General features: G+C 46.2%; 1 protein-coding gene across 4 annotated transcripts in view; it reads right to left on the reverse strand.

Moving 5' to 3' along the window:
• The window catches only part of DIPK2A (divergent protein kinase domain 2A), a 59,066-nt gene that overhangs the window by 6,591 nt on the left and 32,475 nt on the right, over window positions 1–20,000 (reverse strand). For 3 of the 4 annotated variants that reach the window (XM_085854305.1, XM_085854306.1, XM_085854307.1), the window contains 3 exons: window positions 19,324–19,535; window positions 17,430–17,570; window positions 17,081–17,243 (listed from right to left, as the gene is read on the reverse strand). In XM_085854305.1, coding sequence (XP_085710431.1) covers window positions 17,081–17,243; window positions 17,430–17,570; window positions 19,324–19,535 — 516 coding nt within the window. Of the gene's footprint in view, window positions 1–16,866; window positions 16,963–17,080; window positions 17,244–17,429; window positions 17,571–19,323; window positions 19,536–20,000 lie in introns of all 4 variants that reach the window. The other variant, XR_015051122.1, reaches the window with a different exon arrangement.

A 20,000-nucleotide genomic window follows, 5' to 3' on the forward strand; every position in this document is an offset into this window, starting at 1 on the left:
GCGCGAGGTCCAGGAGCTCTCTTGGTCTGGGTCGTCGACGTCATCAGCTCTCTCTGTCAGGGTCGAGTGCTCCTCTCTCTTGGTGGCCAGGGTCGAGCTCTCTCTCTCTCTCTCTCTCTCTCTCTCTCTCTCTCTCTCTCTCTCTCTCTCTCTCTCTCTCTCTCTCTCTCTCTCTCTCTCTCTCTCTCTCTCTCTCTCTCTCTCTCTCTCTCTCTCTCTCTCTCTCTCTCTCTCTCTCTCTCTCTCTCTCTCTCTCTCTCTCTCCCTCTCTCCCTCCCTCCCTCTCTCCCTCCCTCTCTCCCTCTCTCCCTCTCTCCCTCTCAGGAGCTCTCTCTCTGTGTGGTTGAGGTCAAGTCCTCACTCTCTCTCTCTGTGTGGTCGAGGTCAAGTCCTCACTCTCTCTGCCAGGGTCAAGCTCGCTTCCTCTCTCTGGTCCAGGAGCTCTCTCTGTCGGGGTCGAGTGCTCCTCTCTCTTGGTGGCCAGGGTCGCCGTCACTCTCTCTCTGGTCCAGTAGCTCTCTCTATCGGGGTCGAGTGCTCCTCTCACTTGGTGGCCAGGGTTGAGCTCTCTCTCTCTCTCTCTCTCTCTCTCTCTCTCTCTCTCTCTCTCTCTCTCTCTCTCTCTCTCTCTCTCTCTCTCTGGTCTGGAAGCCCTCTCTGCCTCTCCTTCTTCTCGGTGCAGCGCTCTCTCTCTCTCTCCCTCTCTCGGTCCTGCGCTCGTGGTCCGGCGAGCGGCCTGTTGGTGGAGACGCGGACGGGAGGCGCAGCAGTGCCAGCTGTCTGGTGGACCTGCGCGTCCGGACGAGGGGTGCCGGAGAGGGTTCGCCGGCCGCGTGGGAGGCCGGAACCAGGCGCGACCACACTGACGGTCGTGGGAGAGAGACTGGACGATCACTAAAGGGAGGTCTTTTCGTGTGTGTGTGTGTGTGTGTGTGTGTGTGTGTGTGTGTGTGTGTGTGTGTGTGTGTGTGTGTGTGTGTGTGTGTGTGTGTGTGTGTGTGTGTGTGTGGCGCCGTGTCCGACAGGTAAACCTGTGTAAGTGCCTGTACATTGCCAATAATTATAGTCGGTGGTATTGCTTTCTTGCCTGTATCCGTGCTTCATTTCGATTTGCCTTGCTTGTAAATACGTGCATGGTTCCTTGCTTGTGTTGTGTGTGTAATATGTGCTTGCTTGAATAAATGTCCTTGTGTGAAATGTATCCCGTTCGTAGTCTTTTTCCCCATTGAAAGTGCCATCTTGAATCGTGGAATAAATTAGTAGTGGGTTTTGAACACCCGGGTAAAGAAGAGAATCTGATCCGTCGAGGTCGGCGATAACACCGCTCGGTTATCACTGTAGCACGGAACGGACTGCTTAAGCGGTTTGTGTCCTAGGCCGACCTGCGGTGAGGTACGATCGTCCGGTCGACTACTCGCGCAGGTACTTAGGTCGGTCGAATTTGGCGAGCAACCCTATCTTGCACGGGTGGGCAATTGGCACGATCGTGGTGAGGTTAAACCTCCACCCGTGACTGGCTCCTGGTGGTAGTTCCAGGAGGGTCACGACTGAATTGTCCGTCCGGTGGGCGACGCGGTTGCGATTGGAGTTACGCAATCGCTCGCACGCCAGGCGGGCCAGAATTCGTAACAATATATACATCGTGGTTAAATACCTGGTATCATTACAATTGCACTGGGCCATGGACGAAGGCCTGCCGATCTGTGCTGCTTCTGCAATGTCGGTGTATGATTTTATTTGGGTGGAGTCAGGGCAGCTGCACACTGACCCATATATAATATGTTATATTTTCTAAGTTTAAAAAAGGCATAACTGAGAAATAGACGAAATGGCCTGAAACTTAAACTTGTTCTTTAACTTTTCATAATAAAGCCACGTACCAACTTTTAGTTGAATATGTTAAAGGGTGTGGTGAATTGAAGGTCGTGACGCGCGATCACATGTCGCGCGGCTCGTGCACGGGATAGATAAAGCCAAGTCTCCGCACGGTCGGGGTGATTGTCCCTGGGGCATTGTCATTTACGGCGGCGGTCCACTTGGTGCTTGTTGAATGGTTAGAATTGAGAGTATACCGGACTCCGTGCTTATGCTGATTTATTTTGTGCTGATCAACTGCACGTGTGTACATTGCTGCATATGTACTCCGAGCTGCACCTGTATCCCCTGAAGTGCCCGTAGAAGCGGCTTCAATCAAATGGAATAAAGCCTACACTCTGAAGGTTTTTCTCTCGCTTTCATTACAATTTATTCCATTTGATTCCCTCGGCTCTCTCAACCAACGATTGACAAGATCTACAAACCAGAGAGGTTCGACGCAGACTCAAACGCGACTGACTCGGAAATGAAATGGTCGCATTGGTTCCGTTCCTTCTCACACTATCTGACCATCATCGAAGAGGGAGCCGACAAATTGGCCGCCCTTGTGAATCATGTCTCGCCCAGTGTATTCAGGCTCTTCTCGGAGTGTGACACCTATGATGCAGCGATCGACGTGCTGCAGGCGCTCTTCGTGAAGCGCAAGAACGAGGTGTACATACGACATCTTCTCAACACACGCAAGCAAGCAGCCGGGGAGACCATCGATCAGTTCCTGCAAGCTCTGAGGCAGTTGGGAAAAGACTGCAGTTTCCGGGCCGTAACCGCCGAGGAACACCGAGATGAAGCGACCAGAGAAGCGTTCATCCAAGGGCTCAGGTCAGCCCCCATACGGCAACGCTTACTGGAGAAATGCGAACCCACTCTTGAAAAGGTAGCCGACCAGGCTCGAGCAATGGATACGGCACAGCAGCAATCTGAGTCATATGGGACACCGATGCTGCTAATGAACGCCGCTACGGTGGAAACTCAAGGAACCCCTCAGGGCACCCCTGACACAGAGGATGGAGAAAAACCAGAGGAATCGGATACCCAGACCTCGTCAAACTCCTCAGCAACTACTTCGGTTGGTAAATGCTTCTTTTGTGGGTATAAAAGACACCCCCGCAACAAATGCCCCGCCAGAGATGCCACATGCATGAATTGTGACAAGAAAGGGCATTATGCCAGGGTATGCAAATCTACTCTAAGGAGAAATAAACCCACTTCTGCGGCCCTCTACTCACAAAAGAAACTAACTGCAGCTTCACCGGGGAATCTATCCAAGGTTATCATCAACGTGCGAATTAACGGGCATATGGCTGAGGCTCTGATTGATACCGGGAGCTCTGAGAGTTTCGTCAACAGCTCACTAGCGAAGGGCAGGAAATGGAAGATCCACCTGACAGACAATACGGTATGCATGGCCGCCACATCACTACAGTCCCGCGTACGAGGGTACTGCAATGTTGAATTGGATGTAAAAGGGTACACGCATCGGGATGTAAGGGTACTGGTGCTTCGTGATTTATGCGCAGACGTAATTCTGGGTCATAATGTCCTCAAGCAGCACACGAGCGTCGAAATACCCTTTGGAGGAAGCAAACCTCGTCTAATTCTAAATGCTCTGACCACCACAGAGGTATCGTCCCCCCTGCTGTTTGCTAACTTGTCGCCGGACTGTAAACTGATAGCGATCAAATCGCGACGATATACCACTGCTGATATGAACTTCATCACTTCTGAGACTAAGCGATTACTGGAAGAAGGTATTATAGAACCGAGCGATTCGCCATGGCGCGCGCAGGTGTTGGTGACCACCAACCAGAACCATAAGAAACGAATGGTTGTCGATTACTCTCAAACGGTCAATCGCTTCACCCAACTCGATGCCTACCCTTTGCCGCGCATAGAAGAGATGGTCGAACGCGTGGCCAATTATAAAATATTCAGCACCATCGATTTGCGAAGCGCCTATCATCAAATTCCCATCCGAGAGGAAGACAAACCTTACACCGCGTTCCAGGCAGGTAGACGCCTCTACCAATTCAGGAGGATTCCGTTCGGTGTCACGAATGGAGTAGCTTGCTTCCAACGAGTTATGAACGACATCATCTCGGATGAAAACCTCAAAGACACTTTTGTTTACGTGGACAATGTCACGGTGTGCGGTAAGGATCGGGGGGAAAATGATATGAATCTGGACAGACTCTTGAGCATTGCTAGAAAATATAATCTGACCCTCAACTACGAGAAATGCGTATTCTCGGCAAGGTCGATTGACCTTCTCGGCTACACAATAGCCGACGGCACGATTAAGCCCGATCCTGAGCGATTGCGCCCACTTCGTGAGCTACCCCCACCTCAGGACCTGCAGACAATGCGCCGGGTGATCGGGATGTTCGCTTACTATGCGAGATGGATCTCCCAATACTCTGAAAAAATACATCCCCTAGTGCATTGCAAAAACTTCCCACCAGATGCCGCTGTTGTAAAAGCTTTCCACAGCCTCAAAGATGATATCGGTAATTCCGTGGTATTATATTATCGATAGACAGCTCGGTGCCCTTCGTGGTGGAAACGGATGCTTCCGATCACGCAATAGCTGCGACGCTCAATCAGTCCAGACGGCCCGTCGCGTTCTTCTTGAGAACTCTCTCTGGAAGCGAGCAGAGACACTCAGCAATAGAGAAGGAAGCGTACGCTATTGTCGAAGCCCTACGTAAATGGAGACACTATTTACTGGGAAACCACTTCACACTCATCACGGACCAGCGATCCGTTGCATTCATGTTTGATGGGAAAAATAACGGGAAAATTAAGAATGAAAAAATTATGAGATGGCGGATAGACCTAGCTTGCTATAGTTACGACATTGTTTAACGGCCCGGGAGGGAAAACCCTGCTGCAGATACCTTCTCTCGGGTCTACTGTTCGGCGACAATCAGTCGGGCTTTGCAAGACCTCCATGTGTCTCTGTGCCACCCGGGGGTAACCAGAATGGCACATTTCGTGCGCAGACAAAACCTTCCCTATTCTATCGAAGACATTAAACAAATGAATGCTTCATGCCCTGTTTGTGCTGAACTAAAACCCAGATTCTATGGCGCGGCTTCTGGCAGATTGATCAAGGCCACTTTTCCCTTCGAGAGACTAAACATTGACTTCAAAGGGCCCCTGCCGACCGAGACAGACAACAGATACATATTCACTGTTGTTGATGAATACTCAAGGTTCCCTTTCGCATTTCCGTGCTCGGATATGACCTCGGGAACTGTCGTGAAATGTCTGTCTGACCTCTTCGCTATGTTTGGGAAACCTTCGTACATACATTCAGACAGAGGGCCGTGTTTCATGTCGGCCGAGCTAAAACAGTTCCTATTAGAGCACGGCATAGCAACTAGTCGAGCGACGGGTTACAACCCACAGGGTAATGGGCAGGTGGAACGATATCATGGAACCATTTGGAAAACCGTAACTCTGGCGTTGAAATCGAGAGGACTGGGCCCCGAGCAATGGGAGGTTACCCTTCTCGACGCTCTGAATTCCATACGCTCTTTGCTCTGTACGTCCACCAATGCAACTCCTCACGAACGAATGTTTACTCATCAACGACGTTATGTTGACGGCCAAACGGTGCCCAACTGGCTAACCCATCCCGGAACAGTGTTCATGAAACGCCCGGTACGACAAAGCAAGTATGAACCCATGGTGGAGGAGGTCGAACTCATCGATGCTAATCCAGAGTATGCTCATGTCAGACTTCCTGATGGCAGGGAGACCACTGTGTCAGTTCGCCATTTGGCTCCCTCAGGTACTCCTCCCGCAGGTACACCACCATCTGGCACTCCTCCCTCTGACATCCCGTCCCCAGGTGTTCCCCCCCCAGGAACTCCACCCGGGAATGGTGGTGACGGAGCTGCCGCGTTCCACCCGAGAGCGATCGAGGAGTCATCCCCGGCACGAGTCGAGGCTCACCAAGAGGATTGGAAGCCTCCCTCAAGTGAAACTGCCATTTACTCCCGGAGAGGTCGACGGATAAAACCCCCTCGCCGACTCGATCTGTAAAGGGGATTATCGGCATCCTCGATGCTCATGCTCCTATATTGTCATTATATCATATATCGATGCTCATTACCATGCTCCTACAACTCAAAATAATCCTCACTGCTTGGCATGTATGCTTCTGTAGTTTAAATAGTTCGCGCTGCTTGAAATGTATACTCCTATAGCGCTGAAGTAATCATGGTGCGTTAGTTGGGCCTCTAGTTACATTTTAAAGACGGGGAGAATGTGGTGAATTGAAGGTCGTGACGCGCGATCACATGTCGCGCGGCTCATGCACGGGATAGATAAAGCCAAGTCTCCGCACGGTCGGGGTGATTGTCTCTGGGGCATTGTCATTTACGGCGGCGGTCCACTTGGTGCTCGTTGAATGGTGAGAATTGAGAGTATACCGGACTCCGTGCTTATGCTGATTTATTTTGTGGTGATCAACAGCACGTGTATACATTGCTGCATATGTACTCCTAGCTGCACCTGTATCCCCTGATGTGCCCGTAGAAGCGGCTTCAATCAAATGGAATAAAGCCTACACTCTGAAGGTTTTTCTCTCGCTTTCATTACATTTCTCGCTTTCATTACAACAATATATACATCGTGGTTAAATACCTGGTATCATTACAATTGCACTGGGCCATGGACGAAGGCCTGCCGATCTGTGCTGCTTCTGCAATGTCGGTGTATGATTTTATTTGGGTGGAGTCAGGGCAGCTGCACACTGACCCATATATAATATGTTATATTTTCTAAGTTTAAAAAGGGCATAAATGAGAAATAGACGAAATGGCCTGAAACTTAAACTTGTTCTTTAACTTTTCATAATAAAGCCACGTACCAACTTTTAGTTGAATATGTTAAAAGGTGTGGGAAAAAAAGTTTGAAAAACCACAGGTGGGACAGATGGACAGACAGACAGACGAGAGTAAATCTATAGGCCCCTCTGGTGAAACCAGTAGGCGACTAATAAATGGGACAGACCAGGCACTCAAAGGACAGACGAGTTGGGAGACACACACACTTCTGATTTGAACGAACAGACAAACCCCCTCATGGCACCGATACATCACATTCACACAACAAAGGGGCAAGCAAGGACTTGAGCAGGCACAAAGCTGGTGGCATGTAGGCCGCCATGGCTGACGAAGTGTGGCTCAGGGTGGAAGAGAAGAGAAGTGGCAACCAAGTAGAGGGAAGGATGTCTTGCCTTCTCAGGTTCAACTCCAACTGAAGTACTCCATGTAGTCACGGCTCTCATTAACTCTGGGACCGCCTTCATGCAGGACTTGCCCCATTCACTGGTTACCTGTGGTATCTGGGTGTCATCATGTACCGGACCATCCCGCATCATCAACAGTCACACAATCTATCATATATATATATATATATATATATATATATATATATATATATATATATATATATATATATATATATATATATATATATATATATATATATATATATATATATATATATATATATATATATATATATATATATATATATATATATATATATATATATATATATATATATATATATATATATATATATATATATATATATATATATATATATATGTGCTAAACGACCCGTGAACCCGTTGGGTTCCTATTGTGACAGTGGTTGATAAAAAAAATAATCATAAAAAAAAAGAAAGGAAAAGAAAATAGCTCCAGTGAACTATACTGCTGAGGTTGTTTGTATTGATCAAATACTCCCGAAGAGTACTTGACTGAATCGGGAATAGATTTTTCATTAAATTTTTTTATTGCCCGATTTGAACAAAACTTGATATTGTACGTCAATGTGCAAAAAAAAAAAGAGAGAAAAGAAAGTCGAATAAATTATTGTGCGTAATCTTCAAAACACAATTTTATTTATTTATGAACACGGAAGTATTAGATCAAAATGGCAATGTATATGTTATGCTTAAAAATAAATCCTTGTTTGTCTACACTAAATGTTTGAGATTTTTAAAGAAATCATTTCAAGAAAAAAAAAAGATAGCTGCAGCTAACGATACCGCTGAGGTTGTTTGCAATTTTTCAAATTCTCCCGAAGAGTACTTGATTGACTCAGGAATTGATTTTTTAATATTTTATTCGTTGCCCGATTTGAACGACACTTGATAATGCACACCACAGGAGAATGGTGAGTAAGGTGATACTAAATTTTTTGCGATATCGTGTTCCGATTTGGCTTTATTTCTGGAACATACATACATACAAACATACAAGATGAGTTTTATTTATATATATATATGAGTACCAGTATACTGGGCCGGTGTATACCCCGGTTAAAATAGGTGTACCATATCCCTGTGTCGTAAGAGGCGACCAGGGTTGCGTCAGGAAGGGCATCCGGCGTAAAACATGTGCCAAATCACGATGCGGATCATACGGATGATCCGCTGTGGCGACCCCTAACGGGAGCAGCCGAAAGAAGAAGAAATATATATATATATATATATATATATATATATATATATATATATATATACATATATATATATATATATATATCATTGACCCCTCCCACATGATGAGCTGAAGTAGCTGCATAAAGCAACCCACGAAGACTCACACAAGGTAAGTGCTAACGCTGTTTCGAACAGTTCCCAGAGTTCCTCAACAACGAAAAAGACGTTCACACAAAGTACACACACGAGAATCCCAATGGGATGCACCCCCTCAGCCACCGGACCGGTTTCATCGCTGATTGGAAAATCATCAGCGATAGCTTACACAGCAATGTATACGCACAGGTCAGGTCAGGTATGGGAGCATGCGCCAGAGCAGCACGTTGCTGCATCCACTTTCCGCTGGTACTCCAGGGGCCTCCATCTGGCCATCCCCCAGGCAGAGGCTTGGCCCATCCCCATCTCCTTGAGATGCTGATGAACCTGCTGCAACCACGAGGCACGTGGTCGGCCCATTTGCCTCCTCGACTCACGAGGCTCCCTCGCTGAGAGAATCTGGTGAGCAGGATCAGTGTCAGGAAAACGAGCCACATGTCCACACAGCCACAGCTGACGCTCACGGACTATGCAGGAAACAAAAATCTCATTTGAGTCTCTCTCAACAACTGCTTGTTGGACACAAAGTCCGACCAGTGATAGCCAAGGATTCTCCTAAGAGACCTGGTACCAAAGGAATTAAGTCTCTGTCTCAAATCCCTGGTCAGAATCCAAATCTCACATCCACAGAGCAAGACTGGAAGCACCAAGGAACTGAAGACTCAGACTTGCATCCTCCCACACAGGTACCTGCAGCCCCACATCCCATGATCCAGTGAATCCATGACTCCCCAGGCCCAACCCAGACGTCTGTTGTCCTCTGCCTCACAGCCAGCAGAGACATGAATATCACTGCCAAGCGAAGTGAATCTCTCCGTGACCTCAACATCCTCACCACAAAGAGGAACAGACAGGACAGCAACATCCAAGATGTCATTGAAAGCCTGGGTCTTAGTTTGACCAAGGAAACCTGTAATCCCAGTGGCTCCGAGTCCTCATTCAGCACCACGAGGGCCCCCAAAAGGATATCTAAAGTCTCCGCAATGATGACTGCATCATCTGTGAAATCAACGTCAGAGATCTTGACATTCCCAAATGACACACCAGAGCTTGATCTCTCTGACATCCTCCCCAGAATCCAGGCCAAACATGTGCTGAAAAGTATGGGGGCCAGTACACACCCCCTGAAAAACTCCAGTAAGAATGGGAAATAAGTCAGAGATGGTACCACCACAACTCACAGCACTCTCAGTACCAGAGTAGAGTTCAGACATCAGATCAATCAGTTTTGGTGGCACCCCACGAAGACCAAGAATCCTCCAAAGGGCATCCCGATTCACTGAATCAAACGCTTTACAGAGATCAGCATTGGCTGCAAGCAGCCCCTGCCGAAACTCTCGTCTGCGTTCAGTGAGGACCCAAACAGCAAGGATACGATCAATCGTTGACCACTTTGGTGTAAAGCCTGACTGCTCTGGACGCTAGTGCTCAAGCAGATGGTGGCGAACCCTATCAAAAATTATCCGAGCAAAGACCTTGCCCGGCACTGAGAGCAGCATCACCCATCAGTAGTTGTTACAGTCCTGATGATCACCCTTCCTTTTCCAGAGAGGGGCAACAAGGCCCCTCTTCTGGTCAGTTGGGAAGATGCCTGTGTTCCAGGCAGAGTACAGAACTGCATGCAATGACACGAGTGCAGTCATTTCCAACAGCATTGAGAAGTTCAGCATGGATGCCACAGATCACTGGAGCTTTACCCCATTTCAACCGGTTCACGGCAGCCTGTTTCCACAAACGAAGGTGGACCACAGTTGATTGGATGGTCAGCAACAGGGATTGTAACACCACTGACGTCAAACTCGACAGCTGGTGGATCAGCCTGGTACAACCGTTCAAAGTAACCGGCCCAGCGGGCCTTCACTTCGGACTCCTCTGTCAAGAGCCTAGCACCCTCTCCTCTAACTGCAGGACACCGAGGGATGGGCTTGGATGAATGCAATGCGTGAATTCCCCTGAAAGCAGGACGAGAATCACTTGAATACAGGTGATGCTCTACCCCTTCACAGATTCCTCCCACATAGGTGAGATCACTCACCTTAGTCGAAGCATAAACAGAGACCAGGGAAATGACACCCAAGGAGTGACGAATCCTTAGTCTCATAATACGCTTGTTGACCGGTGTTACCTCAATTATCATTTCAGTCAGCATATTGGACACAGCTACAGCAACTCCTTGGGTATGGTAACCATCAGAGCGACCAGACCAATAGTAGGTGTAACCACCCACCATGATCTCGACGCAATCCAGTCTCCGAACCTCAGAGAGTGCTGCAATACCGATGTCAAAACGCTTGAGCTCAGATGATAGAGACAGGTGATCATACTCTCTTAGGGATAGGACATTCCAAGCACCCACCCGAAGGGACCACCTCAAGTTAACCCAAGGAGACCGCCGTCTGGTGGATGACACCTTAGCACCACTCTGACACACTCTCCCGCAATCTGACCCGGGAACGTTACCCCATGGTTTCCCTTCTGTCATCAAAGATTGGGGGTCCCGAAGGCTTTGCCCCATTCCCATCATCCGGTGAGCTGCCCTGTGAATGGAAGCTGCACAGGAGTTACTCCTTCGGAGTGGGTTTTCAGATTTTCTTATGCTTCGAGAATCTTTTGCGGAATGAAGTGTTTTACGGTGGCCAGAGTGGAAATCCTGCCACCAACCTCCTTATAAGAAGTAATATAACCCAACTGCAGGAGGATGTCCGCAGACACAGTTGGGCACTAGATATGGATGGCCGTTGGCTCACAAGGAGCTCCTCTGCCCTTTGACATACATATATACTCATATACCCAAGACGTATGCATTTGTATACACACACACACACACACACACACACACACACACACACACACACACACACACACACACACACACACACACACACACACACACACACACACACACGAGCTGAATGCACCCGGCGTTGCCTGGGTTCTTTTTGAATGAATTTAATCTTCTGTGCATCGGTCTAACATGAGCCCAGTATCAGTTCCCTATTGGGCCATGCCAGTCATAGCCTAGGGGGGTTGGTGAGGGGGAAACAAAAAACATCTCTGTATATGTATATGTATGTATATATATATATATATATATATATATATATATATATATATATATATATATATATATATATATATATATGTATATATATATATATATATATATATATATATATATATATATATATATATATATATGTACATGAGCCTGGTGTTGGCGTAGTGGTTAGGGTAAGCGGCTTGGGATCCAAAAGGTCCTGAGTTCAAGCTCCGTTGGCCGCTTGAATTAATACACATCAGGAGGTTGACTCAGCCTGTCATCCTTCCGAGGTCGGCAAAGTGAGTACCAGTGTACTGGGCCCGGTGTATACCCCGGTTAGAATAGGTGTACCACATCCCTGTGTCGTAAGAGGCGACCAGGGTTGCGTCAGGAAGGGCATCCGGCGTAAAACCTGTGCCAAATCATCATGCGGATCATAACAGATGATCCGCTGTGGCGACCCCTAACAGGAGCAGCCGAAAGAAGAAGAAGAAGTATATATATATATATATATATATATATATATATATATATATATATATATATATATATATAGATATAGATACATATATATATATATATATATATATATATATATATATATATATATATATATATATGTACATGTACATACATATATGAGCCCCTAAGAACCATACCGGGCCATCCCATCTTGGTGTACTTTTGAGAAAAAGGGACTCAAAGTTCTGTCTCCTGTGTCACAATGAGCTAATGACAAAAAATACCTAAGGATAAATAACAATAAGTAATGCAGAATTTTATCTATACATGATTTAAGCAGGTAGCACATGTCCCACATGGAATCATGGGGAAAATGTAGGATGGCCCATTCAGGCTCTGGCTAGTCAGATGCATATTAACAGAGCCAGAGAGGTTTTTTGCTTATATCCTTATCATAATATATTCTGATGGGTTGGCCCATTTTGGCCCTGAAAGGTATCAGTTTTGTGCACCTGAAGACGTTCATAACTCGATTTCACAAAAAAGGTGGGATGGCCCGGTATGGTTTTTCGGGGCTCATATATTTAAGGAGATTCTATATCTATATCTATACTATTTTATATCTAGTATATAATTTGAAGTTTTTGTTTGTTTGTTTGTCTGCACGTGCTAATCTCCCGAACGGTGAAAGATAGAAGGAAACCTCTGAAACAAAAAATGTTGGGACGAGCCCCCGGGAAGGTTATTGGCTTGGTGTCAAGGCCCCTTGGCCAGGGATGGGGGGGGGGAATTTTAGATGGTGGTTCATATTTAATGGGACTTTACGGCCAGGGCCACCTATGAAACAAAAAATGTTGGGATGGGCCTTGGGAAGGTTATAAGTTGGGTGTCGAGGCCCCTCATCTGGGGGGGGGGATTTTAGACGGTAGTTTATATTTAATGGGATTCAGAGATGCCAACTTTTGGAAATCAGAATTAGGGAGGATTTGCAACCGACACCAAATAATGTGCGCGAAGCGCACATCTCGAGCGCGGAGCGCTCGACCCTTGCGGCGGGGTCCAGGGCCCGCCTTAGGGCCCTGGAAGCTCTGGGGTTCTAGACGCTCTCTAGTGCCCTCTGAGCCCTATTTTGGAGCATTTAACATGTTAAGAATTCCCACTTTTTGAACAAAAAAAGGGGAAAATTGTGCACTTTTTAATGTTACATGTATGTTAATATTAGTAAGTTAGGGGACAATCAAAGATTAACAAAAAGCACAAAAGAAGCAATATTTTTCTTACCTTACTGGCTGGTACTACTGCTGCTTGCTTTTTCCATGGCAGCTTTGCTGAGTGACAGCTGTGTGGCTCTTTTAGCCCTTCTGATTATGTCTTTGCTGTATTCTCTCTGGTAGCAAGGGGTGCTATGAGCTAGTTTTTCAATTAAGAGAGCTTCCAGGGTTTTGACACTCAAATTGGGACGAAATTCAGTATGATTCTTCCGTACAAGACTGAGTGCCCGCTCACATGATGCGTTCGAATGAGGAATGACCAAGATTCCCTTCATCACTTTGCTCAAATTAGGATACTTCTTGGCACCAGTGCAGGGATCTGTGAGCTGTGAAATCCGATGCCACTGCTCATCCACTCTCACTGTCTCAGTAGCAATTGTAGCTATGGAGGCGTCTGCCTGGTAGTGAGCGAATTCACTCTCAAGACTGTCTATGTCACTATCACCGCCACTGAACAGACAGGGGAATTTCTTGATGAAAAACTCCACACAGTCAAACCCCACTTCTTGGTGTAGCTTAACATCCAGCACCTGAGCATGCTTGGCTAATTCATCATCTAGCGGCCAGGTTTTGAAGATGTAATTGCAGGCTTTCACATAATATGAGCGAACTGCACTGAAGAAACCTTGGATGTCTGACTCACTCAGAGTGAAGGTGGATTTCTTGAGACTCCTTTGTTCCCTTATATACAGTTTGGCATCGTTCCCAATCATGAGGTCCTCATCATTCTTCTGATGATTTCTGTCAGAGAAGGGTACATTTACCAGAGCAACCGATGACACCGATGGTTTCAAAAACCGTACGAAGATATCTTTCAGAAGACCATTCAATTCTCCGTGCAGGAGATGAATACAGGGTTCGTCTCTTTGGAGCAGAGGATTCCCCTTCTCAAAAAGCTTGTTAGCATATCGAAGGAAGAAACAATAGAGTTTTGTTTGTGGAGACAAGAACATCCTGTTGACACGTTTTTCTCTAGATTCCTGCACAGTGTTTGAGGAAGATGCGCTTTTAGTTGTAGAACTCGTAGTACACTTAGCCGCAGGGCGATCACACTAGCGTTTACTGCCAGCAGAAGAGGTCAGACTCGCAGTACCAGATCCAATTTTACGTTTGAGGAGAGAGCTTGAGGTAGGTGCAGCCAAGGAAGAAGACCTCTGATTCGAAGGTTTTGCTGAGCTTCTATCAAGTGATTTGGCAAAAGCAGAACTTAACTTGGGTCCTTCTTTGCCTGTAGATGGGACTATCACAGTCTTTCTCGACTCTGAAGGGATCTGCTTTGTAGATGAACGTGATGAAGGGCCGGTGATGCTACCTGCTCTCAGCATTGGTTTTGGTGCTGTCCCTGCTGTCTTCTTCGCAGCAGATACTGCAGTGGTAGTGGTGAATGCTGCTCCACTAGTGCTTGATCCTGCAGTGCCAGTACTGGCAGTAGATACAGTGCCGTCCTTCTTGCTCGTTGTTAGAGTCTTGGCTTCAGTTGGTTGCATTTTTCTTCGTACTTCTTCTTTGAAGAAGAGGCGAAGTGGCTCCCACTGTTCAATCAGCCTGTCAAGGCACTGACCAAGGGACAGCCACCTTGTTGCGACATGCTTCAGAATCTTGTGTGTCGGGGCATCACAGAGTTCTTGCAGTGCTTTCACTCCTTTGACGCGTTTACTACTTTTGTCCAAGTAGTAGTAAATATCGATGAGAAAGTCATCTAATTCAATGGGTAAGGCCTGAGCCGCCTTCTTGGCCGTATTGTGCATCATATGGCAAGGGCATCCCATGATGTAGCACTCTGGATTTTGTTTGTGGATACAAGCAGCGACTCCTTTGTGCTTGCCCACCATGACAGAGGCATTATCAGCACAAAAGGAAACACAATTTCCCCACGGAATTTTCCTGTCACTGAACTCATGATCAAGCAGTTTGAAAATGTTTTCTCCAGTGGAATCTTGTTTGCACGCAGGCAAACTTAGCAAACCTTGCTTCACAATCCCAGCACTGTTGTCATAGTACGAAATCAGGACAGGATATAGCTGGGCCTCACCACTGTCATTGCTACCGTCTGTAGCTAGGCTAAATGGAGCTAGTCTAGCAATATCGGCAATAGATGAAGCAGTAACATTTGACAACTCACCAATTATTGCTGAAGTTTTTGTTCTTGCACATCCATACTTTGAAGCAACTTTTGAATCTGGAAACATCTTTTGAAATAGAGGTCCAGCATGATCTGAGACTGATATGGGCAAGTTATGTTCCACAATAAATCCACTAAAGAGAAGTTCCGCTCGGGTAACATCCTCTTCCTCGCTTGTCCCTTGTTTGGTGAAATAATTCAGAAGTGTACCGGTACTCGTGCTTGAAGATCTCTCCTTTGCAATGTCTGTGTGCCGTTTGCTTCCAACGTGCTTCCGAATATCATCGCGACCTCCGTGCTCAACTGAAATATCAACGCTGCATACTGTACAATACGCATGATGAATTCCTCTTTCAGACTTTCGAATACACGGGTATTGGAGACTGTATTCGGTCTTGTACTTCTGAGACCATTTCTTGGTCTTCGTAAGCTTCTTTTCTGCCATTTCGTAATCAACACCGAGGGCTTGAAGCATCGGTAACTTCGAAGTCGATGTTCCACAGCTGCAGCGCGACTCGTAGAACTCTAGCGGCTGTTAAACACTGCATGGTGGTCGCGACCGCCGGGCTGGTACGGGGCCCAGCTGCATGCAGTGAGCGTATCGCATGCATATACACTGTGCATACATACCGCATGCACTGTATTGCACACATACCGCATGCACTAAATCTCAGTGCATGATCGCATAAGCGAGATCCAGACCCAATGTTTCGCTGCTCCTCATTTGAATTTGCAATTTTTTACGTACAATTTGGTAGCAGCGAACGTTATGGAGTTACCACATGCTATACGTAGCAGACGATGCTTTTCATTCAATTCTCATACTAGTACATTCTGATTAGTGAACAGTGCAAAAATATCAAAATTTCGGGAGGATAAGGATAGTGATCGTAAGGGCGGGAGTTTGGGTGAATTTTCGGAAGCCTCCCGATGAAATCGGGAGGGTTGGCATCTGTGGGGATTTTATGGCTACAGCCACTGTTCAAATTGATTACGATGGCTGCGGCCATAAAATCCCATTAAATATAAACGACTGTCTAAAATCCCCCCCCCCCCCCGGCCGAGGGGCCTCGCTACCTCGTCTATAACCTTTCCGGGGCCCGTCCCGGCATTTTTGTTCCAGAGGTTTCCTCCTATCTTTCACCGTTCAGGAGATTAGCGTGTGCATACAAACAAACAAACAAAAACTTCAAATAATATATTATATATATATATATATATATATATATGTTTACATCAATTGCTTTTTGAATCCTACTGTAGCCTCACAAAGGCAAAACATGACCTTATCCACAGAAATTACTGTAACATTCGGTGAAGTTGTATTTGACGTTTAATGATAGGATTTCTCGCATCACGATAGTGAAAAGTGAAAAATTTGATCATCATCCGATGTCATCAATGTTGGTTTTTGAAAGAGGAATTGGTTTTTTGTGCATTTTTCACATTGGGAAAGCGGAAGCAAAAAACAATGTACTTGCAGATTGACTCTCAGTGAGTTCAACGGAGGGAGGCATTGCTCAAGATCATCAAAAGTTACGAGCTATAACTCGTTTGATCATGTGGATTAAAGCTGAAATGACACCGGTAAGAATCGACTCAAACATCAAGATGACATTGCATAAATGTTCATTAAAAAACTCAGCCTCCATATTGTGTGGCCATGATCTGGAGTGATGTTAGAGCCGTACTTTTGGCGATGTGCCTCCTGTCGACAATTAGCACACGTCGGGCCTGCGTTGCAATTAGACGGCCATCCCGCCTGCCCACCGAGAACGCCTCTGGCCGCACATCCAACAGGTAGAGAGAAAAATCCATTTCGTTGGTGCTCAGTTGTTCTGCCATTTCCAAAGCCTAATTTGTACAAAATCCATATTAAAATTTTTGTGCAACATGAGGCGTTACTACATTACAGAAAAATCATACCTCCTTATATTCTTGAAGAGAAAAAGCACTTTATATTATGCTACGGTGCGATACCATACATTACTACTCCACATGACATTAACATACACAAAAACCATGACGGACTTGGCATACCTGAACTGCGAGGTCAACCCTCTTCTCCCAAGGAGCTAACCGGAAGTTGGACAACTCTGACCCGACGTAGCTCGCTACCGCAATGCGTCCACAAGCTCCCAGGTACTTAGCAAATGGCCAGCCCTCATCAGGAGGAAAGCTCTGTGGTGGGTTAAACATATGGGTCCAGGATTCTAAGAGTAAGGCCAATGTATAAGGCACAGGAAAATTTACTGCGTTATCTGATAAAATAAATCTGGAAATATTGTGACATCCCCACCCCACCACGTTTCTCTGTATATAAATCGCGTAGTAGGGCTTGGAAGAAATGTGATAGCTTCCCAAATACCAGAAATGACGTTCAACCGAAATAAACAATTTGGAATAAAAGCAAAACTGGAACGGTACTCGGTAGAGCGCGTACTTACACAGGCTGTACAGTTTATGTTTTGTATCTCACTGACAGACCGGATCTGTATCCAGACCCCTAAAATCTAATCAGCTTGTGCGTGACACCTATCCAACTCATCCAAGTTTTGACCAAATCCGTCCACAACGTTTTGAAATAGTGCTATCGTTTTTGGTCCCATCTCTCAATTGTGAAGAATCTTTTTTTTTTTTTAAATCACTAAAATTGAATCAATTCGTCCTTGTCACACACCCAACCTGTCCAACAAGTTTCATCCAAATACATATACAACTGTTGGAGATAACCTACATACACACAAAGACAGACAGACAAACAAACAGTGGTGTAAACAATCTCTGACCACCTATGGTGGGGAGGTAATGAAATGGAGAACATTAAAAATAAAATGTAATTTGTACACAAATTACAACCTGCAAACCAAGCACTCTCTCCTCCTGTAAACACCAGGTATAAAAAGGTTCAAACCCCCTTCCAGCCAACAAGCCATCCCCCTACCAAGTAATAATCTGATAATGATGTGTTCATTCCCTGTGACTAGCTTTGCAGGTACTTGGAATCAAAATTCTTGGAATGTACTGCTCTCCCCTCTGGGATGGCAGCCCCGCTTAACACCATGCTCAGCTTGATGCTGTGGAAACCAAGGCCTCAAGATCATTGGAATCTCTCATGATGAAGCCGAGTCTCTGGGCGTATCATTTTTACACCGCAGACAGGTCGGTGGTCTCTCTGGTCTTGCACCCTCCCTCTGCTCTTTCTGTGCTTTGTCCCTTCCTCTCCCCTCCCCCCACCCATGTTTCTGCAGGGTACATTCGGTCCACCATCAGACTCCTTCTGGTGAAACCGAGCAGTGATTCTGGTAAAAATGCAGTATCACTGCTCATCTCCACTCATTTGTTCCTCTTTTCCCATGCCTGTGGAACCAACTTATACATTGTCTTCAATCTCATTCTTTCTTTAAGGTCTTCAAGACAGCTATTCACCATAATCTCAGATCATCTCCCATGCAAAACCACGATCTTTTCTACCGCCATTAACCCTCGGGAAGTTTCCAGTTTTTTCTTCCTGAAAGTATGCTTCTGTATCCATCTTGTCCACCACATGCATCCTCCCCTACCCCTAATTTGTCAAAGTCTACCTCTATTTGTCCCTCAACCCCGCTGTTGGTAGGTTTTCCCCTCTTTCTACTGTTCCTTTTGTTCTGTTATGTTCTGTGTTGCATCTCCTTTTTTTCTGCACCCGGCCACCAGCTTGTTATTGGATACCAGAAACCTATGGGATACCAGCCCAATATGCTCACCAATATGCCATTTTACCCAGTGTGGAAAGGAAGAGATATGATTGCAGGAGAGGGGTGGGGAGGGGATGAGAACTGAAGGCAGTGATGGAGACAGAAAACAAATCACAAGCTTCTGCATGGACAATGAATGCAAAAAGAGCTACAAAAGTTGTACACCAATATTAAAAGATAATTTAACAGTAAAACACCTGGAAGATCAATGGTTCAGGGTTGACCGCAAGTGAAATGAGTAGCGACACCCTTTCAGAAGGCCGCAAGTGGCGAAGAAGAAAACTCCCAGAGTCCCGTGCTTCCCCAAAGCGACGGACAATGCGATCGAGCAGCCTCTGGGAAGGGCAGTGCACAGGTTCTGACCATCCTTGAACGTGTTCAGGCATGAGCAGACGGGGCTGAGGTGACTCTGTAGGAAAGTGACACGTATATTGAATTGTTTAGACTCAGATACATGTGATGTTAATAAAACCTGAAGCAAATTAATCTGGATGTCTCTCTGTCTCTCTGTGCACCATGGTCTATACACAACTTCGGTTCGACCGAAGTAGTTTCTTGACTAGGATTACAACCCTGGACGGGGATGGGAATATCCTCCGATGCCGGATATTCTACTGAGGGAGCAGGAATTTGTAACTTGTTCAGGGTGTCTGCGATAGCTCGCTTACTCTTCATGAAAGATACCGTGGATTAAGATATCTTTAACATCCACCAAATAATGCCAGCAAACAGGACACCCAGATTAATGGCCTTTCGAGAGAAGACGCAAACACTGACACCTTGACCTGCCTATGACACACCAGAATGACAATTTGTACCTGGGTTGACAAGCGAACCCCAGGCTAGGCTGCTCAGAGGCGAGTGTGCAAACCTC

The sequence above is a fragment of the Eptatretus burgeri genome, chromosome 14 (genome assembly GCF_056783735.1).
Source record: "Eptatretus burgeri isolate ZD-2024b chromosome 14, Ebu_testis_v1, whole genome shotgun sequence".
Taxonomy (NCBI): Eukaryota; Metazoa; Chordata; class Myxini; order Myxiniformes; family Myxinidae; genus Eptatretus; species Eptatretus burgeri.